The following is a 27,719-nucleotide window of genomic DNA, read 5'->3' as shown; positions in this document are numbered from 1 at the left end:
TCAAAGTCAAGGTCTGAAGAACATGTATGGCCACCACAGACAATTCAGACTATTGAATACTGGCAATGTCAAGCCTGGCAGTGTTAAAGAATGAACTCAAATTTAAGGGCATTTAGGTGTATTTTTCTATCACCTGAGTGGTGATGAAGTGCATTTTGTTCGGTCATGTTCTTCAGTGCTTTGGCCATTGAATATTTTCTCTGTTTCTCAAGGTTTTATCTTGACAAGTCCATCAGGTAACAGAGAGCTTCTGAAGTGTCAGTGACTCCTTGTTGTGAATGCAGTGCATGCTATCAAGCTGTCAGTGCAGAATGCCTGAATTAGGATAATAAAACACACATTTTAACCAGAGTAATGGACTGTACTCTCCCATACTGCCCACTCAGGTTCAGTGCCCCATCCTTGTTCATATATGTTCTTCAGCTTCAGTCCAGTGTCTTACAGTCAAGAAAATAAATCATTTTCCAAATCTGAACCTTAAGTAAATTTATTAAACACAGATGGTACTTTTTAATTCTGTTCGTCTCAAGAAAAACATCTGTTAATTTTGTTGTATAATTCTATTGTTCTACATCAGAGAACAATAGAGAGTTTGGTACTAAGAGGATATTACGAACATACTGTAGTGTGTACAGTTAAAAAAAAAAAAAAAGTTGTAGTGTGAAGATGAGAGCAGTGTTTTTCCAGGAAATCTGCAGATATATAGTTTTCTATGCTAACATCACTAAGTTATTATCATGATCCAAGTAATCCCAAATACATTCAGTGATGTTGAGGTCTGGGCACTGATCATTATCTTGCTGTAGAATACATTTCTTCCCAATCAAACATTTTCCAGAGGACGATGCATATTTTTTTCGGCAATCATGATGACTTCAGTCAAAGACAAATCCTCAATTCCACAGATTTCTGACCCTCCACCCTGTTTGACTGATGGCTGTAGACATAATTCAAAGAGCCTTTCATTCCTTTAGTAGCATACTGCCTTCTGCTACTTCGAGAGATATCGCATTTAGAATCCTCATTTCATGATAGCACATCTCAGACATTTAGTTTCGGTGTTCATGTGAACTATTTCAAATTTAGAGATATCCAGTTTAGACTCATTCCATAAAACCACATCTCAGACATTTAGCTTTGGTGTTCTAATGCAAGTTTTCCCCTTTTTCTCAGTTATAGCCTCTTAGCAGCTAAACATCTTTTCAGATCTATAGCGCTGAGCTATCTTCTCACAGTGGAAGAATGGACAGAAACACCTGTTGTTGTCCATGTTGTTTTCTTTTTTTACATCTGAAGCAAGTGTGGAGATTTTCTCCTGCCTCTCAAAGATTCACAAAGATGCAAGTTTTAAGTACTGTTTATCTGATGGTCAAAGTTCTGGTTTCTTTTAGAAACTCCTGTTTGCTCCAGTGCTAACATTACTGATATTCCTGGTATTACAGGTGTCTGTGTTATATTATACTTTGTCTGCTTTTATCTTATTTATCCTCCTTTCTGTTCTGTTCCCCTTTCGGGTTTATAGAAATTAGAACACTTAATATTCCAAATAAATTTACTGAAGAATTTATTATTTTTTTCATTGTGTTTTTTTTTTTGTGCAGCTGAGCTGAAGGTGACACTGTGTAGGCCACTGAAGGTGAACCCAACACTGGCCAAGCTGGAGCAGATAAAGTTCTTCTGGAAAAAAATCTTCCCTGAGGGCAGTTATACACCTGACACCACATTCTGCACACTTCAGCCGTCCCCCAGTAAGATACATACCCCATCCCATAGTGCTAAACAAGATGAGGGAACCACAGTTTCACCCTCCATCCCAAGCCAGCTAGCAGGCGCCCTGCAGACTCTCGCTCCCTTCCACAAGATCTCCCTCCAAACCGCGCAGATGGTGGTCGTCATGGAGACCGAGTCACACCCTGCCCGACCCAGTCTCACATTTTCTGTTTCCAGTGTGACAGGCAGTCTAAGCACAAAGGGTGGACAGAAACCACTTGGTGAGTACACTATTATGGCCCATCTTTCTACTCATTTATCCATTATGACCATATTTCTAAGTGCTAGTTCTAGGTGAAGCATCACTCCAGACATCGGTATAACTCAACAGCAGCACTGTCTGGGCACTCTATAGGTGACTCTATAGCACTAGACAACTTTTTCCTGGAGATCTATCTATCTGCAGAGTGTTGTTCCACCTGTAATCTGCCACAGTAATCAAACTAATTGTCTTCAGAAGACCTTGTATCACATACATTAGTATTGGGTCTGAGGGGGAGTGTGGGATCAGCCTTTGGGTTGTGAATGAACTCTGTAGGGAGGCAGTAGTGTACAAAAGATAGCATGAGAACCTAAAGCCATCCAGATGCTGTACAGCTGTTATAGTTATTGTTGCAAGTTTTAATTAAAACCTCAACAGTTTGCACTTGTTTACTAAGTAGGACATAACTGTGTTGTGAGACAATAGTACAGGCTGTGGGCCAGGCTGACTTTGGCTGCCCAGCCATGCGCCGTTGTGTTTGATGTTTTCTCTTTGGTAAACACAGTCAAGAACAGTCAACAGTATAGAACAATGGGAAACAGCTTGCTTGGAAAAGCATGCAGTGAGAGGAGACAATAGCCTTATCATGGAAATAAATCCTGTATCTTGCAGGGCTATTTTTAGTGCCTGTGTCACACATTAGAGCCTCCCACTCACAGCTTTATTACCAAATTCTCTACAGTTGTTTACAGCAAACATAGCAGCTGTGGCCCTGGCCCATGTATGCGGGCTTCAGAATTGTAACTAGTGTTCCCTTATAGAGTGTACAGAGTTAAATCAACCATCACACATGGGGCCTTTGCATCTGCTTTTATTTCAGTGAGCTTATCATTCAGTCCTGTCTTCAATTCACTTTAAGATTTCCATCTTGACATTGTAAATATTTATTGCTATCTGTAATTCAGTCAGTTCCCCTGGGTAACACGTAAAGTACCAAAACAAATAGCACAGCCTAAAATGTGCATACAGGTGAAAAAAAATCCAAATAAATACAACCCCAATTCCAAAAAAGTTGGGACCCTGTGTAAAATGTAAATAAATGTAAATGAAAAAACAGAATGCAATGATTTGCAGATCTCATAGAGCCATATTTTATTCACAATAAAACATAGAAAACATATCAGGTGTTGTAAGTGAGAGATTTTACCATTTCATGAACTCATTTAGAACTTGATGGCAGCAACGCCTCTCAAAAGTTGGGACAGGGCCATGTCTACCATTGTGTAGCATCCCCTCTTCTTTTAACAACAGTCTGTAAAGGTCTGGTAAGTAAGGAGACCAGTTGCTGGAGTTTTGGGAGAGGAATGTTGTCCCATTCTTGTCTGATGTAGGATTCTAGCTGCTCAACAGTTCTGCATCTTCTTTGCTGGATTTTTCGTTTCATGATGCGCCAAATGTTTTCTATTGGTAAAAGATCTGGACTGCAGGCAGGCCAGTTCAGCATCTGGACTCTTTGTATATGATATGTATATGATAGATGCAGTGTGTGGTTTAGCATTGTCTTACTGAAATATGCAAGGCCTTCCCTAAAGAAGACATTTTCTGGATGGGAGAATATGTTGTTCTGAAACCTCTATATACTGTTCAGCGTGCCTTTCCAGATATGTAAGCTGTCCACACCATAGGCACTAATGCAACCCCATACCATCAGAGGTGCAGGCTTTTGAACTGTGCACTGATAACAAGCTGGATGGTCCCTCTCCTCTTGAGTCCACAGGACACGGTGTCTGTAGTTTCCAAAAAGAATTTCAAATTTTGATTCATCTGACCACAGAACAGTTTTCCATTTTGCCTTTTTCCATTTTAAATAAGCTTTGGTCCAGAGAAGATGGCGGCGTTTCTGGATCGTGTTGACATACGGCTTCTTCTTTGCATGATACAGCTTTAACTTGCATTTGTGTATTGCATGGCGAACTGTGTTTACAGACAATAATTTCTGGAAGTGTTCTTGAGCCCATGCAGTGATTTCCAGTACAGAATTATGCCTGTCTTCAATGCAGTGCAGCCTGAGGGCCAGAAGATCATGAGCATCCAATATTGATTGTCAGCCTTGTCTCTTGTGTACAGGGATTTCTCCAGATTCTTTGAATCTTTTGATGATATTACGTACTGTAGGTGGTGGAATATCCGAAGTCTTAGGAATTTTACGTTGAGGAACATTTTACTGAACCGCTGCCCATCTTTGCTTCTGAGAGATTCTGCCTCTCTAAAATGCTCTTTTTATACCCAGTCATGTGAGTTAGATGCAAATTGCTCCTCCAGCTGTTTTTTTAGTACCACTTTTCCAGCTTTTTGTTGCCCCTGTCCCAACTTTTTTGAGATGCGTTGCTGCCATAAAGTTCTAAATGAGTTATTGTTTTTCATGAAATGGTAAAATGTCTCACTTTCAACATCTGATATGTGTTCTACGTTCTATTGTGAATAAAATATGGGTCTATGAGATTTGCACATCATTGTATTCTGTTCTTATTTACATTTATTTACATTTTACACAGTGTCCCAACTTTTTTGGAATCAGGGTTGTAGCTGGAGAAACATAACAAATGCAAATGCTTTCATGTAAAAAGGCCAAAGTGATCTTGATTTTTAGGCCAGCATGTCAAAAGGAAAAGATCTAGGTGAACAAGAACAGTCTGATGACAGTTAAATAGAGAGGCATATTATAGTAAAGTTGCGGTGCATAAACATTTCATTAAAGAGACAAATATTCATTTGAGAGTTCAGTCATTAAGAAACCATAGGTATTGATCTATGGCAATGTGGAAAATTGTGAGTGTGATACTGTAGTCATCCTTCGCTATATTCTCCTCAACTGAGTCCAGTGAGAGGAGCCTGTCTTTGTAATATTGACATAAAACCGCAGTCCATGCATGGGTCAGATCAAGCTTCATTAGATTATTATGGCCAAGGTATACCATTTAGAGATTGTGGCCATTGTTAGGTTCTAATGACATCTCCCACAGTTTATCATGAGCTATTCAACGGAGTCTGGAAAACAAACACCTGGTATCAATAGATCTGAAGAAAAAAATATCAGCTCAGAGTCAGGTCAACGCAAGTTGTTTTAAGTGCTTTATGAATAAAACTTACTTACTTACTTACCAGCATAATCACCAATAAGTACAAGGTGTATGTTACTGGTAGCATATTTATGAGAATGTCTTTACCATAAAATATCCCACACCAGTGAAACTGAGCTTTCGTAGGTACTTCTTTTGATTATTTTCTGTCTTTGCTTCAAAGCAACCGTATATGGAGCATTGAGTTCTGAGCACACGTCTGCTACTTAAAGCAGACCATTCAGTGACCTCATTCAGTAGACTTGTTACTTCATTCAGAGTTGTGAAACAGCCCTCAAATATTTGCAATAATTTATGTAGATTTTTAAACTCTAATTAAACCGAGAATAGATTGTTTTGTCTCATTGTCATAGTGAAAAATCAGAAGCACTAATCTGCCATTCCTGTGGAAAGGAATCATTTATATTGCTTCTGTACTGAATGAATATTAATTTCAGTGACATCCAAAAATATTGATATTATTATTCCTGTTAACAAAGATTTTGTTTTTTGATATTGACATAGGAAGCACTGGACATAATGACAGTATATTAACTCTAATTGTAGCTATATACCATTCATGTACCTCCTGACATTGGTCCCCCTTGTTGTCAAACTAAATTTCCACGCCTGCAGCTCTGCAAAGATTGCTGTTCTTACTCTACAAAACAATGTAATTAAAGCCGAATGAGAAGAGCCAGTCCGACATGTAGCTACAATGGAGGTGTTGAGACTTTGCTTAGCCTCAGACCTGCATGATGAGATGTGTGGCTACACTATTATATAAAAATGGTGGTATTGATTCATTACATGACACAATCCTGCAAAAAATTAAACCTAAATCACTCTGATGGTAATTTTCACTGTAAAAGCCGATGCAGATTAAATTATATTTTCTACAATGTTTCCAAACATGTTTGATCACATATTCAACAAATCGCACATAATTTTACTCAGCTGATTAAACGATTTGTTTAAAAGTCAAATTGTGATCTGTTTGGATGGAGCAGCATGGCAAACCTAACTGCAGTTGTAGGAGAACATAGGAGAAAAAAGATTTGCCTGAGCAGGACTTTAGATTTCACTGGCACAGTATTTAATACATCCTCAGGAAAGTAGGTTTAGCTTTTAATCCACTTAAGTAAGGTATAATTTGACATGTTGAGATTCTAGTTATGTTTACTGATTTTTTATGTTTGTGTGTTTGAATTGATTTATGTCGTTTAGCTTTCAGTACTACTTTTCAATTTACAATGGATTTTACAAATTTATAATTTACACTGATTGACGCTGATTTTTTTAGTAGTCAGTATTTAATATTTAATTATCACACATGCAAATCCAATTTCTATGTAGAATTAAATATTTACTGGTTGAAATTTAATTTTCAGAATTGTCAATTGAATTTCTGAGATCAAGAAAAATAGGAAGTAAAGGCTAAACCAGATACCATAGTAATTAAAATTTCAACATGTTAATTTTTAATTGTAATAAAAAACACCAAATGGTAAAGTTTAAGTTATTAGTAAAAATTGTTACTGTAATTAAGATGAATTTGAAAAGGACTTGAATTTATTGAATTAAAGTTTGTGATTCTGAGAATTTTGGTTTTCTTTGTAGAAAATACATAGATATGTAAGTTCATATGTTAAAAGATTAATCTGAATAATAGTAATTTGGGTGAGTATCATATGCAGACAGACCAGGTTCTTATCCATTTGAACAGTATCAGAAGGACTTTCTGCAACTAAATATAGTACAGTAAAAATCATTTGTTTTTAGCCATTTCCATGAATGGTTGACACACAATAGAAAACGATTACTCATGCATTTATTACTTATCATTTTCAATTGTCGTCTGTGCACCTGCCTGTGACCTAAATCATTTGTCTCTCACATGTGATGAGATTATGCTTGTGGATTTCTGGGATGCCTGCCTGAGTTTCTAAATAAGATTGTGTTTTGACTAGAGATAGGATGTGGTCAGGCAGATACGCCAGAAGTGCCATCAGCACAGCCTGGGTTGACCCTGACTGGATCCATGGGCTTCACTTGCTCTGCTTAAGGTGGAGAGGTGGATTGTAACTTCCTGGAGAATTCAACATTATTTATGTAGTGGTCAAACTGTGGTGCCAGACCAAAACCCACACCGCTATAAATTGTTTGTCACTTCATTAACCAAAGATGTGGCCTTATTGGAGATGAACCCCCTCTGTGTGCGTTTGAGTGTGTGCGTCAGAGAGAGAATGATGAAAGATTGATTAAACCAAATGGTTCACAGTCAGAGTTTACTAAGGTTAGGATCAGAATGGTTTATAACTCAGTCATTATTTTGTTGTTTTCTATACCACAGTCTCATTAACTGCAACAGTGTATGCAGGCCACATCCAGTCTAGGGTAGAGAAAGCACTGGACAGAGGATGTCTGATCATGGTACAGAACAGTGCCCGAGGTGTTCAGGCAACCTCTAATCCTGTAGGACTAAAGACATCTGTGTGGGCCTGCTACAAACACTTAATGGAATGAGGGAATCCATTGACTGTAGGCTACTAGCACAAATGTACCTCACAAGAACACTGCTTGGAGACTGTTGTGTGGAACTGAAAATTCCACAGTTTCAGAGCAGAGGGGAAGAGTGAATTCCATTAAATATCAGCAAATTCTCAAAGCAAATATTTCACAGTCAGTGAAGAAACTGAAGCTGAAAAGAGGCTTCTACAGCAGGTCAATGATCCAAAACACCTCAAAATCAAGAAACTGAAGCTGAAGCTTTTGGAATTGCCCTCATTGTTCCAATGACCTAAACATCCGTGAAAATCGGGTAGATCTTAAACATGCTGTTCAGGCAAGACAGGCCAACAGTATCTCAGAACCAGAGGTGTTCTGCAAAGAAAAGTGGGTGAATATTTTTAAAGTAAGAGTAGAAAGACTCCTAGCCAGATACGAAAACAATTTGCGGTCATGTTTGCCGAAATCTTACTAAGTGCTGACTTAATGGGGTGTCGAGAACTTTGCACATGGAACAGTTACTGTTTTATTTGTTTAATGTTTTGAGGTAATCAAATACACTGCCTAGCCAAAAACATGTCACTGTTTGGATTTAAATAAAAAATGTAAAAACCTTTGACTGGATAATGACTGCATTGATTAATATATTTCATCTGGCAACAATTCTTTTAACCCTAACTGATGCTGTGAGTAGCTTCTCATTTCTTAAACAACCATGTTAAAAGATGTATCCTGTGGTCATGAAAAAGATGTTACTGTGTTTCAGAAGAATCTAATTATTGGTCTTCATCAAGCAAAGAAAACAACTAAGGAGACTGCTGAAATTACTGCAGTTGTTTTAATAGTCCAACACATTATTAATACCTGAAAGAATAGTGGTGAACCATCAACTTTGTGGAGCGAATGTGGTCAAAAAAAATGTTGAATGACCGTGATCAGAGAAGTCATATCGATGATATGAAGTGAAGCAATGCAATCTTCATGTATAGTGCCCACTGTACCAACCATCTGGAGGCAGCGTTATGATCTACAGTTGTTTCATTTGAGCATGTCTAGGCTCAGCAACATTATGTGCCAGTAAAATGAAGTCAGCTGACTACTCGAATGTACTGAATGACTAGGTTGTCCCTTCAATGGATTTTTTCCTCCCTGATGGCACAGGCATATTCCATGACAACAGAGCCAAAATTTATTGGGCTCAAATTGTGAAAGAGTGGTCCAGGAAGCATGGGAATCTTCTCACATTTGTTGGCCACCACAGAGTCCTGACCTTAACCCCATTCAAAGTCTTGGGGATGTGCTGGAGAAGACTTTATGAAGTGGTGCGACTCCATTGCCAGTAAAAGATCTCGACCAAAATGAATGCAACTCTGGATGAAAATAAATGTTGACATTGCATAAGGTTGTCAAAACAATGTCAATCCACAGCAGAATCAAAGCTAAATTTTTTTTTGAACAAAGTATTATGGTGTGAGGGCGGCACGGTGGCGCAGTGGGTAGCGCTGTCACCTCACAGCAAGAAGGGCCTGGGTTCGATTCCCGGCCGGGAATAAAAAAATGGCCATTTGTAAGCGACATGAACGCGACAGGCCAATTAGTCTTTTCAGGGTGGAACTTTCTCTATAAAGATCAGAATTGCTTATATCAATTCTCACAAACTTTAGAGCTTCGTGTCACATGACTTTGAGGTGACCCCAGATTTGGTGGTTTGGTTTTGGTTTCTCAGCCACCACTGCAATTAAGCTGTAGTTTTGCAGATAGTATCTTTAAACTACCTTATAAGTGGGTTGTTGAGTATGACTTAACTGGAAAAATATGGCCAGCATTAGCCAATTCACATTTCAGCAGGCATTTGGCAGACTTTCACATTGTCTAATCAGCATGTTATTTTAAATGATATGTAGGCATTCTCTAATACCCTGTGAAATTTGGGGGGCAGTCATGGGCTGGCTGTTAAGGACCCAGCCTTGTGGACCGGAAGGTCACCGGCTCAATCCCCTGAGGCACCTAACCCCCAACTGCTTTCCTGGTGCTATGGTCAAGTGTGCTTACTGTCCCCTAGTGTGTGTGCTTTCAATAGTGTGTATGTGGGTGTTTCACTGCACAGATGGGTTAAATGCGGTGGTAAATTTCACCGTTGTGGGAGCAATAAAGGGTAACTTACTTGAAATTTCACATTAGTCGACAATTAGGTGGCACTGTTATTAAAAAATAAGCATATGTCATGTTGTGTTTATCTTGTGGGAAAGCCCTTTGATTCTTATCATGCAGTGTACTGAGACTGACAATTTTCCAAATACAAGTCTTTTAGAAAACTTTTTTGTTTTTCTACAATTGTACAAAATTTAAAAAATACCAATTTTAAACTAGTCTCTAAACAATTTTCATTATATTGTCTCAAAATTGGTCTAGAAAAAATCTGTGGCATCTGAAACTAAATAATTACTAAAATATGTTGTACAATATATATATATTTTTTTGCCTATAATGGCTGCAAGTATGTGAATTAAGTGCGGGTTGGGTTATACTGACTGAAGGGGCTATAAGCCCTCCGGTGATTTTTTTGTATATAAATATGGAACATATCTGTATATTGATAAGCTGAGTGTGCATGCAATATTTAGTTTGCACACTCAGTTTATCAATGTACAGATGTATTTCGTATATTTATAAACATCAGGGCCTCTTTGGGTTTATGGTGCTTGTGTTTTGTTTTTTTTTAATTGTATTATTATTTAATTAATTAATTTATTTATTTATTTTTGGATAAGGTGCATTGTGGAGAATACACTGTAAGTCATCCAGAGACCAAATTTAGAGTGTAGGTGCAGTATGTGACCCAAGACCCAGAGAAGTGAAACGACCCAAGTTGGCCTAAGGGTGGCACTGTAGTGCAAAATTTTACGTTTTGGCCCATATCTCCTGAACCATGAGACCTACAGTCAAAATTATTTTTTTCAGCAGTATTCTTTGTTTTACATAATGCCTTACTGGGACTAGTTGTCTCCTGCCACAAAAAAAAAAACCTTTAACATAAGTGGTAAAATATGTGAAACCATAATTTTTAAACTAGTGAATTTTCAAGATATCTTCACAATATTGGTCTAAAATTTTTCACAAGTGTCTGAAGGTCAGTAATTATTAAAAAAAATCGATATATGCTGGCTCCTTACTGCCCCCTGCAAATCCTATCTGAGCTGTCATTGCAGAAGTAAGTAATTGTAACTAAACTTGCCTGTAAATGCTGAATTACATACTGAAAAACACTGCTCAGTTAATTCTCAGTAAGAGTTTCCAATTGTGAAATAATTGAAAGTAGAAAGCATCTAGTTGCTGAAATGATGCTTGATTGTTTTTTGCCCCTTACTGGTAAATGTTGTCAAAAAGACCTCTGCTCTTATGAGGCACTTGTGGCTCACCGTTGCCCTTTCGATGTGACGGGGCTGGGTTTGAATCTCGTCTGAGCTGTCGGTGTTTGTCAGCAGTATAAGACTTGTGTCCTGATGTCTTTAGAATATGTTGAAATGCAATTATTATCATCAAATGTTTGTTTATAAACATGAAGTCCTCATTGAGCAGAAAGTGCTTGGACCCCGATGGTTGCCACTTGCAGCTATACCACCCCAGTTGGGATAGTTGGGACAGTATGTGAAATGCTAATAAAAACAGAAAGCAGTGATTAGTAAATTCTGTTTGACCTAAGAAAGGATGAGTCAAGGCTTGCCATTTTCTTAAATATACATCAGAAAAAAAAGGACTACACCTTTTCTGATGCTGCTTTTATATCCAAGCATGATTACATCACTTGTGTGAGTTGTTTTTTGAATATTTCTTAGTGTTCCTAGTCTTAAAATGCTCCTGTCTCAACTTTTTTTGAAATGTGTTGTAGGTATCCATTTCAAAAAACGAACTTATAAGATAAAATATTACATATCTTGTCTTTTTATTGTTTTATTTTAAACACAGGTCAAAGTAGATTTATTAATTCATGCTGTCTGGGTTATTCATATTTTACCTACTGTTCTAACTTTTTTGGAATTGGATTTGTGTTTTAACAATTAATATAGATTTATTTTAGATTCTAATTTGCCTTTTAAGTATCTAGTTTAACTGCTTAATGAAAGCTAATATCTAACTGGGCGAGGCTGACATTTTGTCTTGGTATTAAAAAAACAATGCCGGGAGTAATATTTCACTGAAAGTCAAGTTATTTATATTAATAACTTGACACAATGAGTTAATTTGTTGTAACATCTTTTCATGCTTAACCATTAAATATTTTATCTTTTAAATTGAATGTCAATTGTCTTTTAAACTCCAAGCCTCACAAGTGTGTGGTTGGTGGGAGGGGTCACACACAGTTTGCAAGATAAGCTGCTGCCTTAGTAAATTGAATGTTAGCAAAACAAGCTCTGCGCCATCACTCATATGTACACCGGGCCTCTGTTTTATGTCCAAGCCATGCATCCCACTCTGTAGTGTGTTTAAAAGCATAGCAGTGAATTTTCCACAGTCAGTGTGAAAGTAGCTTTGTGTAGCTTGCAGTGGAGTTAGTCTCATCATGTGTAGTCTTTGAGTACTGTGCAGTATTTCTTTCTGGGCTTTCCTTTTGCGTATTTACAACTGTTTTTTTTTTGTTTTTTTTTTTACACCAGTTTCACTGATCAATTCAGGCAATGTCTGCAACAAGTTTATGCAACCCCCCCCTTCTTATATATGCGGTTTGTGTATATGCACATGCATTTGTTAGTTGTAATATTCTTAACTGCATTTAATTCAGCTTTGCACTTATTTTACTTGCATATGGTTATTATACTTGACAGTTTCATAGTAAATTAAAATAATACCCCTGTAAGATGTTTTAGTGGTAAAGAACTTCATTTCATTGATAACAGTGCTTCAGGACTGAAGTTTCATTTTCTGTTTTGTCTCAGGCTTGTTAATGGCTTCATTATCACACTGTATTTTCAGCCCTGCATCTCACAAACGAGCAGTTAGTAAACAGAGCTCAGATGCATTGTGGACTCATATTGCGGTCATATCATGGCACATTTTGCACATCTGGCCCTCAGTGTTGTATTCATAGCAAAATATTCCAGGTAACTGTCATTCATCAAAAAGATATAATGTTACCCTGATTTGAAAACAATCTATCGCCCTCTCTCTCGCCCTCTCTTTCTCCCTTTCTCTCTGTCTCTGAGCAGAGAGTATGAAGGAGGCTTGTGTGTTTTTGCAGTGTGAGCATATGTTGGTTCGAACGGCTTTACAGGAGAGAAGCAGGGTGTTTGTAGGGCCATTCTCCTGCAGTGTAGAACTGGAAGCCCGTTGGTGCCGACACAGTGGCAGCCCCACCCCTGAAGTTGGCCCGCCAAGAATCCTGCTGGATATAAAGGGAGGATTACTACAGGTACAGCATTTTACATGTGATCCAAACCTTATGGTCAACCTCTGCCATATGACCCTAATGTCAGCTATAATCAACAACTGTAGACATTATGAATATCATTTCTTATTCCACTATAGGAGCCATACTGACTGACCAAGGTCTTCTGTCTGTGCCTTTTTTGACCTGATGTGCTGATGTTGTTGTTGGAAGAGTGTACGCCATCATATTGGGGTTTTCCCACATTGCCCAAGCATGTTCACAGGTCCACCTAAGCAAAAGAGGAAGAGACAGAAGAAGAGAGGAAGAAAGATATGGGTAGAGTTAGATAGAGATGTATAGAATACTGTAATTACGCATAGCGTTAGTTCAGTTGGGCCACTAAAAACTCAGGTCACAATCACCTGCTGTTATCAGCGCACTTATTTAACCTGCTTTAGCTTGCCCATTCTTGCTGCTTCCTCCACAGCCACTTTGTAGCCCGCCTCCACCCATCTCCTCCCTGCTGTATCTGACTTGTTCAATGTCATGTTTGTTGTCATTTATGCCTGCTCTATTCTGTTCTCTGGCAGGTCTTTCTGTTGCTCTCAGAACAGAGCCATAACACTAAATATAAATGGAAATAAAAAATTTCTTTGACATAGTGGTCCTGGCTGAATTATAATAGTAGAATATGTCTGCCTCCAGCTCACATAAGCAAGCTGTATCTCACATAAGCAATCTGTATGTTATGAAGGAACAGTTACCTAGTGGCAGCATATTTTCTGTACTTGCCCCACTCTCTGAGTCACCAATAGTAACTTACACACACACACAAACCTGCAAAGTGTGTGTTCTTTTTCTCCAACTCTGGGATGAAAGGTAATACTGCTCCACATCTCTGAGGACAGGACTCCTGCTTCCTGCCTGTTCAGTGCCAGGGAAAATCTCCTCACTATTACACAAGAGATGACTCACAGCTCAGCACCACATTCTTAATCATACTCTGCCCCTCATAACACCACTGCCCACAGCCTTCAGTCAGCCCCAGTACTAGAGCCACATCTCTCCTTTAGAAATCCCCAATTTTTTGTTGTGGAGACAAGAGGGGAATACCAAAATATAAAATTCCACTGTGTGATAGATGACAAACATGACAATACATGCATCAACTAACACATGCTCTCTCTCTCTCTCGGTAGGTGTTTTGGGGGCAGGAGCACTATAATTGCCTTAGTCTGATTCAAGAGTACATACAGTGCTACTTGAAAGATGTGGGAGGACAAGTGGAGAAGCCTGTGGGAGGGCAAGAGGAGAAGCCTAAGGAGAAACCTTTTAGATCGTATCCACCACCCTCCCCTGGGCCACACTCCCATTGTACAGAACACTCCTTTGACGACCTACGCACTGGCCTCTTCCAGTACATCCAGGACTCAGGTACGTTTTCCTTATCCAGTCAGGAGACAGGTGTTTTATGAAGTAGATACCAGTGTGTGTGTGTGTTGTGTGTGTGTGTATGTGTGTGTGTGTGTGTGAGAGAGTGTGAGTGAGTGTGTGTTCGAAAAGCAATAGTATGCTGTAGACAGTCTAGAAATACCTGTATGTGAGTGAGAGGACACATACAGTATCAGGTCCTGAAAAACACATTCATTTTTAAACACTACCAAAACCTTGGTTTGAGGTGCTTTCAGTACGTTTTTACCCTTTCTGTAAATCGTTACCCTGTTGTCACAGATATCTCTGTCTGAAAAGGTGGTTATCTGCGTACATGGAGACTGAAAAATACTGATCCCAGAGTTCTGATTCTCTTGGAGTAAATGGGCTGTACTTCTGTTATCCTATATCGATGTGTCTTCATTTTGTCTGTAGCCTCTCAGAAGCTGCCAGGGGCACATGAGGTGGTGTTCTATAATGAGACAGAGGACAGTCCTGGTGTGATGATGTGGAGATATCCTGAACCACGAGTTCTCACCTTCGTACGCATCACCCCTGTGCCTTTTAATACTACAGAAGATCCAGAAATCAGCACAGCTGACCTGGGGGATGTTCTACAGGTGAGCATCACCTGCACTCAGACAAAGAGGGTGAGAAACAGAGAGTTACTGTTAAACTGAGTGCCTCTGTGCTGCTTGTATGGTCCGAGACAGTAAACTCAGCAAAAATATCATACTTGAGGTAACTATTCTCAAGACAGGAAATGAAAATTAATGAGGAGAGAAAGCTGTACTCATCAAACTGTTTGGCCTTACAGGTATTCTTGCTATTGGTGTTCTGTGCTAAGCAACTTGGCATTTGAGGTCTTAATGTGCACCATCTCTGTTTTCTGCCCAGAGCCAAATTCAGAGATTGTGCCCATGTCCTTCATCTTTCCCTAATTCTTTCTTTCTCCCCCCTCTCAACTGGCATGTAGTTCTGTTTCTCACTCACTTCGGGTCTATCCGTGCCTGTTTTCGGTGGCTGACACAGAGAGAAACACTTACTATACAGAGAAAAGACACACACACAAACAAAACATACACATACACACACACAAGTAGAGTTGGAGTTCTGCTCAGTTGTGGAGAAAGTAGGAAGCACACTACAGCAATACTGTTACTTTACTATTTTGCACACAGATCATACTGCCTTTTTGTAACACACATGATTTATGAATCTGTGATTTGGACGTTCTCCTTTCTCCACACACTCGCCAGCATGTAGTTCTATATGAGCGCACACCCAGTTCAGCATGCAGCTGTAGGAGTAGAAGAACTGAGCAAAGATTTGTGGAAGGGGGAGGGTATGCGTGTTACTCTTTGTTTTTTGCCAGATCATTGTGATCTATATTTAATTGATTTCAGTCCCTGCTGCTCAGAAACTTAATTTGCCTCTTCTTTATAGACAACTTCAAACAGGCTTGATTAATTTGATTTTTATTTGATTTCTCTGAGGTTGCGAGAGTCCAGCTGCAGAGAGCGGAAACATGAAAAAGCCAACACACAACAATAGCTGGTTTAAACTCATAGGCACTGTAGCAGCTTGTGAGTTGTTGGGAAATAGCGGAGAGTGTCAGGCATTCTTATAGCTCTTAAATTACATATCGTCACTATTGGAAGAAATCATTGTCTTTTTTTATGATCGGCTAATGGTATGACTTGGATGTTTTAGTGCAGGGGAGGATGCGGCACTAGGGTTAAGAGACATTGCTAAGAGTAAGAACACCCATATACAGATACAGAGGAAAAAATGAAACAGTCCCACTCCACAGCTGTGGACTGAAACATTACTACACAATCACTGAATATGGCTCTGGGCAGAAAACAGAGATGGCGCACATATATACCTGCCATGCCTTCATTCTGCTCTCACATACAATCTCCAGTATTACTACACAGCACAGTGCTTTTTTTGTGTTAACCATTTATCTTTCATTTTGTCTGTGCAGGTGCCCTGTAGTCTGGAATTCTGGGATGAGCTAAAAAGAGCTTTTGTGCCTTACAGAGAGTTCAGCCTGTCTGAGTGTAGTGTCTGTGAGCTCACATTGCCCCCCCTCAGCCCACACACACACCAGACTGAACTTGTAGCCTCAGACCTCTGGAGAGTCATAGTTAACAGTACAGGAGACGGGGCAGATGAGAGGTGTGTTGGAGAAAGAAGAATAAATTATGTAAATGCTTTTTAGATGTGTATAGATTTAAGAAGGTGTTCTCTGGTAATTATTCTTTTGTTGTGTAAGTATTTGTTAAGATCCATGTATCTGACAGAAGAGACTGTGTGTTTGTTTGTGTGTTTCTGTATGCTTGTTTCATTGTGTTGACACGCCTACGTTCTGCTTCACTTTGAATGCCCTTGAATAGTAAAGGGGAGGAATATGAAAATGTAATAGAAGCAAAATGTCTCCATCCCGAAAAGACAAAAACAGCAGCAATTGTAATTCATTAGACTCAACATGCAAACACTACATTTCTCTGTTTAAAATCTGTCTACTTTGACTCCCTACTTAAAACTTCAGTTTCGTGTCTTCCCCTCTCCCCTTCTAAACTTTATTAGAAATGTTCTTTTTTTTTGGTGATGTAATCACAGCTGGGAATAGTAGGGTATGTGTACCTGGAGCTCATGGAGTGCACTGCTATACGCATATATCCCACTTGATCAGCGTCAGTGTACCTGTGTGAAAGAGAGACTGATGTGTCTGCCACTCACAGAGTGGGGCTGCCGTGTGCTGGAGCACACAGTGGCTGTCCTCTGTTGAATCACTCACAAGAGAGTTCCAAATTGCCTCTGGAAGCAACATAGGCAAAAGAACTGCGCATTAGGAGCTTCACGAAATGGGTTTCCATGGCTGAGCAGCTACACACAAGCCTAAGATCAAAATGCACAATGCCAAAGGGGGTATAAAGCACACTGCCACTGAATTCTGGAGCAGTGGAAATGTATTCTGTGGAGTGATGAATCACGCTTCTCTATCTGGCAGTCTGATGGATGAGTGTGGGTTTACCGAATGCCAGGAGAACATTACCTACCTGACTGCATTGTTCCAACTGTAAAGCTTGGTAGAGGAGGGGTAATGCTATGGGGTTGTTTTTTAGGGGTTGGCCTAGGCTCCTTAGTTCCAGTTAGAGGAAATCATAGTGCTTCAGCATAACAAGACATTTTGGACAATTGCATGCTCCTAACTTTGTGGGAACAGTCTGGGGATATATGCTGCTTAAAATTTCAGCACACCTTCCCGGGTCCCTGCTGACGTCTTTTTTTTTCTGTCTAGCTTGGACAGTGAGTCTGGTTCCCAGTTGCCATGTGAGCAGCTTGTATCTCCCACAGCATTGGCAGCGTGTACACGGGTGGACTCTTGTTTTGCGCCATGGTTTGTGCCATCGGTTGGGGTGTCCCTGCGGCTGGCCCACATGGAGCTGCGGCTGTGCCACCATCTGGAACAACTAGGCGCAGGTAGCACACATGCATTCCTACCACTCCTCATCACTGTCCAGATCCATCTAGCACTCCTGAATAATCGGAGACATTTACGTATTTGTGGAAGAGGGAGTGTGCTCAAAATAAATTTGTTGTTTTCTTCTGTTTTGTAAAGTAATTATGAGGTGGAATTTACCAGTATTTTTCCCTTGAGTGTGATGCACACAATACAAACAGATCCCTTTAGAGATCACTGCAGAGTCCATGACGACTTAACTTTGTGGTGAGCAGCAGTCTTTGCATCTGTGCTTCATTCCAGGTGGAATCCTGGGCAATAATACATAGTTCTGCCTTGTCTACCTCCATGTTGTTTCCAGACCCAAAGTTCTTTTGGAGGCCTGTATTCAAACTGAAAATATTTACCACTGTGGAAGTGAAGAACTCCCCTAACGTTAAAGAAATACTAAATAAACTACAGTTTAATTTTTTTTTTTGTGATGTTCTGCAGTATTGTGTAGAGCTGAATTATATTCCTCACCCTCATCAGTTTGTCAGAATGTATTGTTTTAAACTTTTTTTTTGTTTTTTCAGACCATCAGTGTTATTCAGTGTGCATTAGACGAATACGTCATATAGTTCCAATAGGAATCCCTATGGTGTCAACCAGTTCTGATTGCTAGATTAACCACTGATCAAGGTTAATTAGATATAACCATGCTAGCATTCTCTTAACTCGATTGTTGAATAAATAAATAATTTAATATTTAAGTTAATATTTATTATTAACTTGACCCTTTCAGCATAATAGCCAAATTCATGTAAGGTATCTAGCTAGCTTGAGCGTTTAGCTCATCTGACGAGTCATTACTGTCATTTGAGTAATCCATTCTCTCCATTTTAATGAGGAAGACAGATACTACAAACAGTTACTGCAGACGTTCGGCTTCATAGCAGTAATGTTAGCTATCTGCCTTCATTCTGTGTTCGCCAGCTAGCGAAAAAGAAGTATTTCCCCAGAAGCCCCAGAAAATCTACCCCAAAGCAGTTCAGGAGGGGGTTTCCTGGTATTCAGACCAGAAAATGTCAGTCTAGAGACTACTGTGGCACATCGACAGGATGCGCAAGAGTATGTTTACAACAGATGTACCAGTGGTTTAATTTTTCATTTGTCCCTTTCAGTGTTCTTTTCTAAACTGCATTGAATGTTTCTTCACAGCTCTGTGCAGAGCTAAGGATGACTCACACCTGTTGCTGATGCACTCTGATTCTAATTGGCTGTACACTTTATTGAGTGGTGTTTTCTAATGCTGTTCTATTTTCTGGCTTGTCTTTCATCAGTACCATCCCAACAACTCCGCCCCTTCCTGCCAGACAGGAAGTTACCATCTGACCAAGAGTATGGGATGGTGTGTGTGCGCGAGCCGCAAGTGTTTGTGCGGCAGTGGAGTAATGGGGCTCAGCTTGGCCAAAAGCTGCACTTCTCAACCACACTGCACTGCCACCTGGTGGACTACAGGAACCTTACCCTCTTACCCTTGTTGCAACCCTTTAGCTTCCAGGGCCATAGCATCAGCACATACAGCCAATCCCATCACAAACACACCCAGCTGACCCTCCACGTGGATCCTGTCCAGGTTTCTTTGGGGCAGCATGCCATACATACGCTGGACACAGCACTGCTGGCTTGGCAACAGGTGAGACACACATTCTCACATACCCTACAAATGAGAATGTATTAACACTATTCTTTCCAGCAACGGATCTCTACAATCTGACTCAGGGCGCAGGTGTCATGTTTGATAGGCCTTACATTTAACTTGTTTGCTGTCATGGTCATGGAGCAGTCTTCAGAGGACTAAGTAAGCTTTCTAAAGTCCAGCCTGGTTATGTTCACAAGTATCCTCTATAGTGGGACCACATAAAAGGTGTGCACAAAGCTTGATCATTCATACACTTATTCATGCACAATCATTGATACACATAGAATTTTAAACATGCCCATGCCTCAACTTAGCTTGGTTGAACATAAACAGTGTAAACAGTTTGTCAATAAAACATGGTTAAAACCTACATCTGCCAAGACTTTCACTTGATATATGTATGCACACACTCAAGAGGTGGAAAGCAACAAATTACTACTACTCTTGCAGTAGCACTTGAGTACCTCTTTCGCTGTATCCATACTTTTTTTTTTAGGAAAATTAATGGGGAATTCCACTGAACTTTAGAATTTCTGCTTAATTAAATTATTTAGACTCTGTAATGGTGATGATAGGAACCAAGGATATCAAAGTCTACAGCACATATATAGCCGTTTTTATATACTTTCCAAAATGACCAGTGAACGTGCATTTTTCATGTATTTTAAAGAGACATTTTAGGCCTAAAACTATTTTTAAAAATATTGTCTCAGGTATCAGGCAGCATGGTCGTGTATTTCATGTAATAAAGTAGCTTTTGAGGCATTAAACGTTTTTGATGTCTGGTTTCTATCACCGTTAAAGGGAACAATTCTGATGCTTTAAGTTTCTCTAGAATTGTATTAGTTATTGTAATTAGTTAATTTCTAATAATTTTCTTTTATATTGCTACTTTTTTCACTTTTAATTACAATTACAGAGTAAAACAAATATACAAATATGCATTTTGACTTGTAAACCGAGTAGAAGAAAGCGTGACTGAAATTTAAAAGATTCAGCTGATCAGAGAAAGCTGAAGCTATTGCTTATACAGTGGCCAAGATACCCTGGCCAACAATCTTTTAAGGAAAAACAAGCTCTGCAGCAAACTATTTTTGAAAATTGAAATTTGTTCTGCAAATGGTAATGATTTTATAGATGTTAAAGTTACTTTGTATTTTGATGAGCATATCGAATCAAAAAAGTAGTAATTGTGGCATGTGCAAAAATTTGGACACTTCTCATGTTCTAAAATCTCTAAACTTATTTAACTCATTAGGCCTTAATTTATTAATTAGAACTAGTTCGGAATTGTCCGCTGATGATCGTTCCAACGCAAAATATTTTTTGGAAATTTCAAAAATTGTGCTAACACTCAACAACCATGGCCTCTTTCAGGCAGCTGGCTGATGATCTGAAAGTTAAGCTAACTAACGCCTACAGAGCAGAGGAGGGCTATAAAACATTTCAGAGTGCTTCTAGCTTGCAGTTTTTACTGTCCAATATGTCATTAGGACACAGCTGTTAAGAGGAATTTTGGAAGTCAAGGGAAGATCTGGAGAACTCTTGCAAAGAACTGCTCAGATGCTGGCCAGAAAAGCAAAGCAAAACCCACATATGACAGCAGAGAGCCTGTAGGAAGGTTTAGCTGACAGAAGTGGTTGTGCAGAATTGTACTGTGCAGTGTTGCTCGCACAAACATGAGCTGCATGGAAGAGTTATCAGAAGGCAACCTGGAAATCTGTGTTAAAACATCATCTGAAGTATGCAAAACAACATTTAGATATGCCAGAAGCATTTTGAAAACTAGTGCTGTGGACTGAAAAAGTAAAAAATGGAACTTGTTGACCACAGTTACCAAAGGTATGTTTTGAGAAAAAAATATCGTAGAACTAGAAGCTTTCTGCAAGGAAGAGTGGGTGAAAATTCCTAAAACAATAGAAAGACTCGAAGCAGTCCGCAAAAACATTTGTAAGCTGTGAAATCTGTCAAAAGGGATGTTACTAAGTAGTCATTTAGTCGGGTGTCCAAACTTGCACGTGCCACAATTACAATTTAACCAAAGTTGTTTTAAGTAAATCAAACATAAAGTAACTTGCATAAAAATATTTTTAAGTAGTTTTTTGGAGAGGTTGTGCAGCCAGGGGTACCCAAACCAATGCATACAACTGTATGTTTGGTGACTAAGCGGTTCTTCTTTTTCAGTCATCAAACAGGCTTTGTAGAAAACCTGTTGGAATGGAACATATGGAATGGGAATGGACTAGTCAATGAGCACTGACATTGCAGACCATTGTAAATGGTGTAGGTTGTTGTTTCTGTTCACAGACATGAGTGCAAGCATGTGTGCTCTGTGTAAGGAAAAGTGATTTTGTGAAATGTGAAATTTTATGATTCTGCTGATTTCTAATGTTAGTCAGATACCCTGCGTCCCTCTGAGAGCGATCACATTCCTTACTTTAACACATTCATAGATTTACACTGTAGCTCTTTTCAGTCAAATCTCTTTATTCCTCCATTTGTTTTGAGCTCTTATCAGACAGATTCTATTTAACATGATGCTGCCTTTTGTCAGTGCTACATTTCCTCCACAGGACATTATACAATGAAATGCACATTTGTGGGTCTAAATCTTCTGGAGTTAGATTGCAGTAAGTGAGAGAAACAGGGCAGGGCATAACAGGACAGATACTGTTATAGGATATATGTGCTTGTATTTGCAGTTTTATGGAGTATCATTGACTTGGAAGAGATTTAGGGATATGGGGGAACTGGATTGATATTATCAGATGGCCTTATGAAAAAATACAGCATAAGAGTTCTTGTAGCCTGCAAAGTGTGTGTACATGTTTGTGTGCATGCATGCAATGCAATGCAGAGCCCCCCTCACGTTCCTCTATAAAAACAAAAGAGGAATGTAAACTCCCAGCTGTCTTTGAGGAAGGAGTATAGAATTATGTCTGTTTATCGCAGGCCAGACTTCCCATGAGCCACACCAGCTGAGGTAATGCCAGCATGGCTTCCTCTTGAATAACTGGCATCCCCACCACACACTTTTTAGAATGACTCAGAATGTGGAAGCTTCTGTGAAGAGTCTGAATAGTCTTTTAACAGCTTTCGACAATAGAGGGCGTAACACCATTAACATCAGTCTTTAACAGAATTTCCTGTTACTTGGTCATGATGGCACAGATACTAGAAGGTAAGTGTTTTGAGCTGTAAAAAAAAAAGAAATTGTGCACTGTATGCAGCAAAATGCATATTTAGAAACATGCTTTGTTTGTTCCCTGCGGAAAATGTGTTAACTTTTTTTTCACTTAAAGTCAACAAAACATGTCTGGGACTTTTGCATACAGCTTTACATCTTCCTTTTGTAGTGGGTTTTAATGTTATTATTGCTAGAACCTTAGGTACAGGTTTAGGGTAACCTGGATTAATTTGAAGTCTACAGACCAGGATAAGAAAGAGAAACGCTCGCACGAAGGATGCTTCAACAAAAGGTGATTTGTTGGCTAAATATCAAACTACATCTGGACTACTTTCAATGATAAATAACAGAAAATAAAACACAAAATAAAAGTCAAAAGAAACAAATAGCTCGAGTAAAGTGATTCACAGCTAAATAGTATGAGGCAGTGTGGTTCTTGGGAAGCCGCTCAAAGACATGAAAGAGCCTCTAGAGAATTAACCTAAGTATGGACGGGAATACTATATGGGTGGATATATCTATTACAAGTTTTCTTATTAAATAAATTGGCGTCAGGGCCCTGACTGCAAATTGAAGGAGCCAGCTTACGTTGGAGTTGAGGGGCTGACTTCAGGAGAGGTCGTCTCAGGACCGGCTCGATCGAAGGCTGGAGCTCACGCGTTGGTTTACCTCCTCGCTGGCGGTAGATGCTGCGTCACCATGCGGACACGCGCCTTTCAGTCAGTGACTGGGCTGAGGCGTCTCGTGGCTGCTTGAGGGTGGAGCTTGGGCAGCCTGCCGGGTCTCCGTGGTGTCAGAACTGCTCTGACTCCGCTGGCGAGGTTTAGATTGCAATCAGGGTTCTGAGGCTGGTGATACAAATTTAACTAAGTACCTCTCTTTAGCAGAGTCAAAAACGTGAACAACTTCTGGCCAGACGAGAGCCATTCACCTTTCTTGTCTAAGCGTGGTTTAAGCTTAAGGTGTGTAACCGGACAGATAAGTTACCAAAACAACAAAGGTTTCAGATCTGAAATTTTAGCGTTCTAATACTTCTGACCTGTCTTTCTGACCAAGGCCGGCACAAACTTAGAAATTAGCTATCTTCTTGCTGAGAACGCAGAACCACCTGAAATTGCTGTGCACTCAGGTTTTGTTCAGCTGTAGGCCCTACCCTTTGGAGGCAGAACCAGAGTGCTGATAGGTTCTCCTCACCTAACGGTTAATTAGCTATTCATTGTTTCCAACTCTGATTGGTTGTGCATAATTTTAGGAGCGCCTTCCCCACAAACACTGCCTTCTTTATTTTAGTTAGTTTTAAAACGAAGGAAAAGAAACATTATTCTAACATAAAATCGGTTTAACTTTCAAAATCAAGGATTGAACAGCTAGGACATTCCAGTATGTTTATAAGAGAGAGTTTAACCCTTGTTACCTGATACACAACACATGTTAAAGAACACAGGTTACATTTGCTTGTAATCTCTGAATATGACTAGTTACACACAGGGTCGTTACCCAGTGTATGAAGAAAAAAATCAACAATGAAAGGGAAAGAAACGAAAAAAGAAAAGAAAACCACATTCAGGATGCATATTTGTCAATAGTCTAAATTCACTACATTGAAATGGTTGCCTCGGTCTGTTATCAAAGTTATACACTACATATTTCTAGCACTTAATATTAGTAAAAGATACAGGTTTTAAGTAACACACTTAACAATAAGACTAATAAAACAAGTAGTATTGCTTACAGATTATATAAATGTTGATAAGCAGACAACGCAACAAGTTTCTTGGGTTCTTTATAAGCAAATGTCCTTGTGGTGGCAGTGTGCTGTCTCATTCTCACCACTTGGGGATGCTGTAGCTCCATATCTAAATTGTCAATAAAATCTAAAAGGGCTCACTTTGTTTTAGATTCTCATAACAACCTCGTTTCTGGGGTCTCAAGACTTCTTGAAATGAACCTGTTGAATGGTGGGAATTTGGTGTTGATGCACACTTTAGAAACTTGATTTCCTGTAATTGAAAAGTTTAGTTAGAGTCTCGGTAATATTCTGTAGCTAGATTCCAGGCAGGGATTTATGGCTGCCTGGTGTGTCTTTTGGGGCCGAAGGTTGATAACCATGTGTCCATGCTTGGTCCCAGGGTGACTTCCTTTTAAGCTGTAAACTTGTTAGACAACTTAATCCTGTTTTATGGCTTTTACCTCAGACTTTGTGGAGCCAAAGCTTTTAGTTTGGGTATTGCGGAGGGTTCTTGTAAACAGAGGTGACTTGGGTTCAACCAGATGGTGGTGTTCACTACACTTTAGACCAAGCGTGCCCAATGTTGGTCCTGGAGATCTACAACCGCATTTTCAAAAAAGTTGGAATGCTGTGAAAAATGTAAGTAAAACAAAATGCAGTGATGTGCAAATCATTTAAACCCTATATTTAATTGAAAATAGCACAAAGACAACATATCAAATGTTGAAATTGAGAAATGTTATTGTTTTTCGAAAAATACCCATTTTGAATTTGATGCCTACAACACGGACGGGGACTGGTAAAGTTGTGTAATACTTGTGGTTAATTGATGATGAATTGGCAACAGGTCAGTAACATGATTGGATATAAAATGAGCATCCCAGAGAGGCTAAGTCTTTCAGAAGTAAAGATGAGTAGGGGTTCACCACTCTGTGAAAGACTGCACAATCAAATTGTGCAACAGTTCAAGAATAAAGTTTCTCAACATAAAATAGCAAAGAACGACTGGAAACCTAATCCACTTTGGGCTGTGTTGGGACCAACCAATGACTCGGTAACCGTGGAGAAACATGAACGCCAGGCCATTCTTTTTAGTATGGTTATTGCAAAAAAATATATACTACAAATGTGGAAACAAGAGTCAGTACCAACATATGAAATGTGGATAAAGGAACTGATCAATGTACTGCATTTGGAGAAGCTGCGATTTTTAAACAATGAACAGTTAGAGGTGTTTGATAAAATATGGGGTCCTCTGTTCGCCTATTTCGAAAAGGACCAAGACTAACCTGGTTCAACTTGAGATACCTGTTGTTGTATGTAATTGTATGTTTAAAAGCTAACACCCTGGATTGTAAGAATTTTTTTTTTCCTCCTCCTGTAAATGTAACCCTCCTGTTACTAATTTTAAAATGAAAATAAATGCTTAAAAAAAATAGCAAAGAACTTTTGCTTTTCATCATCTACAGTACATAATAACATTAAAAGATTCAGAGAATCTGGAGAAATCTTTGTATGTATGCAACAAGGCAATAAAACCGTATTTGCTGGCTGTGATCTTTGGGCCTTCAGACAGCACTGCATTAAAACCAGCCATGATTCTGTAGTGGAAATCACTGCATGGGCTCAGAAAAATTTCTGAGAACGTCTGTGAAAACAGTTCGGCGCTGCATTTAATTAAAAATCAGCCTTTAAATTTCTTTTTGGAAATCATGGACACCTGTGTCCTCCAGGCAAAAGACCACTCAGCTTGTTATCTGTGCACAGTTCAAAAGCCAGTATTCATGATGGTATAGGGGTGCATCAGTGCACATGGCATGGGTGACTGGCACATCTGTGAAGGCACCATTAATGCTGAATGCTATATACATGTTTTGGCAACATATGCTGCCATCCAGACGACATCTTTTCAGGGAAGGCCTTGCTTATTTCAACAAGACAATGTCAAACCACATTCTGCATGTATTTCAACAGCATGGCTCTGTTTCAAAAGAGTCTGAAGGCTAAACTGGCCTGCCTGCAGCCCAGACCTGTCACCACTGAAAACATTTGGCACATTAAAAAATGAAAAATACGAGACCCTGAACTCTTGAGCAGCTGAAATACTATGTTAAGCAAAAATGGGAAAACATTTCACTTTCAAAACTACAGCAATTGGTCTCCTCAGTTCCCAAACGCTTAAAGAATGTTGTTAAAAGAAGAGGTGATGACACAGTGGTAAACAGGCCCCCGTCCCAACTTTTTTGGAATGTGTTGTTGGTGTCAAATTCAAAATGGGCATATGCTTTTCAAAAAAACAATGATTTATCAGTTTCAACATTTAATTTGTTGTCTCTGTATTATTTCCAATGAATTAGAGGGTTTAAGTGATTTGCACAACACAAAACCCTAATCTTCTCTGCATGGAGGGAAGTACCTCACTCCTGTTCCAGAGAACCAGGGCGGGGTTGGAATAGCTACTAAAATATTTGTAGCTAGCTACAATTTAGCTACTTTTCCAGAAAAAGTAATCTGACAATTTAGCTACTTTTCCAGAAAAAGTAGTGGCTACTTTTTAGCTACTTTCAAAATGCGATTGTCAGAATGTTAGTGAATCACCTGACACACCAAACAAGCACTTCAGTACTCATGTGCCAGAAAGAAACATACAATTGAAAAGCAGCAAATATACAAAGAGATCACCAAAAAGTAAGTTTAAATGTAACCAACAATCAAACTTACACAATGAAAGGCGTGATATGCAACAAAAATTTAGACCAGGTAAAGGTAAATTCAATCATTCCAAGTTTTTCGTAACAAAAATCAACAAAAATAACCATATACAAACAAAACAATTTTGCAAAGCGTTTTCAACTGTTGAAATAAAACTGCTCCAGTTTAAACATTACAGCAAGATGTGTACAGACATGACATTCAGAGTCCTTTGTTAAACTCCAGTAACACTTTAGCCTCAAAATTCACATCAGTGACCATGGTTCTGTTTGGGGTGAGAATCAGGCCTGCGCAGCTGAATAATCGCTCCACTGCTGCAGAGCTGTTGCAGCTCCACAGCAGAACTAGATTTTTAGGTAAAATAACATAATTCTGATTTGCTGTAAAATTGTTATAACACAGTTCTAACACAGTTTTCACAATACATGGTCTTAAATGCTGGAGTTAATGTATAACTGCTAATTTTCCAACCTTTAACGCTGAAGACTGACGAGCAGACTGTTGGTCACACAGCAACACAGATAACGAAATGGCAAAGAG

General features: G+C 39.2%; 1 protein-coding gene across 2 annotated transcripts in view; it reads left to right on the top strand.

Annotated features, from left to right (window-relative positions):
• LOC118800430 (vacuolar protein sorting-associated protein 13B-like) overlaps positions 1–27,719 on the top strand; it is a 402,625-nt gene that overhangs the window by 268,287 nt on the left and 106,619 nt on the right. For both annotated transcript variants that reach the window (XM_036560640.1, XM_036560641.1), the window contains exons 36-42: positions 1,602–1,991; positions 12,804–13,006; positions 14,164–14,398; positions 14,831–15,015; positions 16,386–16,579; positions 17,706–17,887; positions 19,190–19,545. In XM_036560640.1, coding sequence (XP_036416533.1) covers positions 1,602–1,991; positions 12,804–13,006; positions 14,164–14,398; positions 14,831–15,015; positions 16,386–16,579; positions 17,706–17,887; positions 19,190–19,545 — 1,745 coding nt within the window. The remainder of the gene's footprint in view (positions 1–1,601; positions 1,992–12,803; positions 13,007–14,163; positions 14,399–14,830; positions 15,016–16,385; positions 16,580–17,705; positions 17,888–19,189; positions 19,546–27,719) is intronic.

The sequence above is a fragment of the Colossoma macropomum genome, unplaced genomic scaffold (genome assembly GCF_904425465.1).
Source record: "Colossoma macropomum unplaced genomic scaffold, Colossoma_macropomum, whole genome shotgun sequence".
NCBI lineage: Eukaryota > Metazoa > Chordata > Actinopteri > Characiformes > Serrasalmidae > Colossoma > Colossoma macropomum.
Note: the sequence above shows the minus strand (reverse complement) of the source record. Positions and strands in the feature narration are given on the sequence as shown.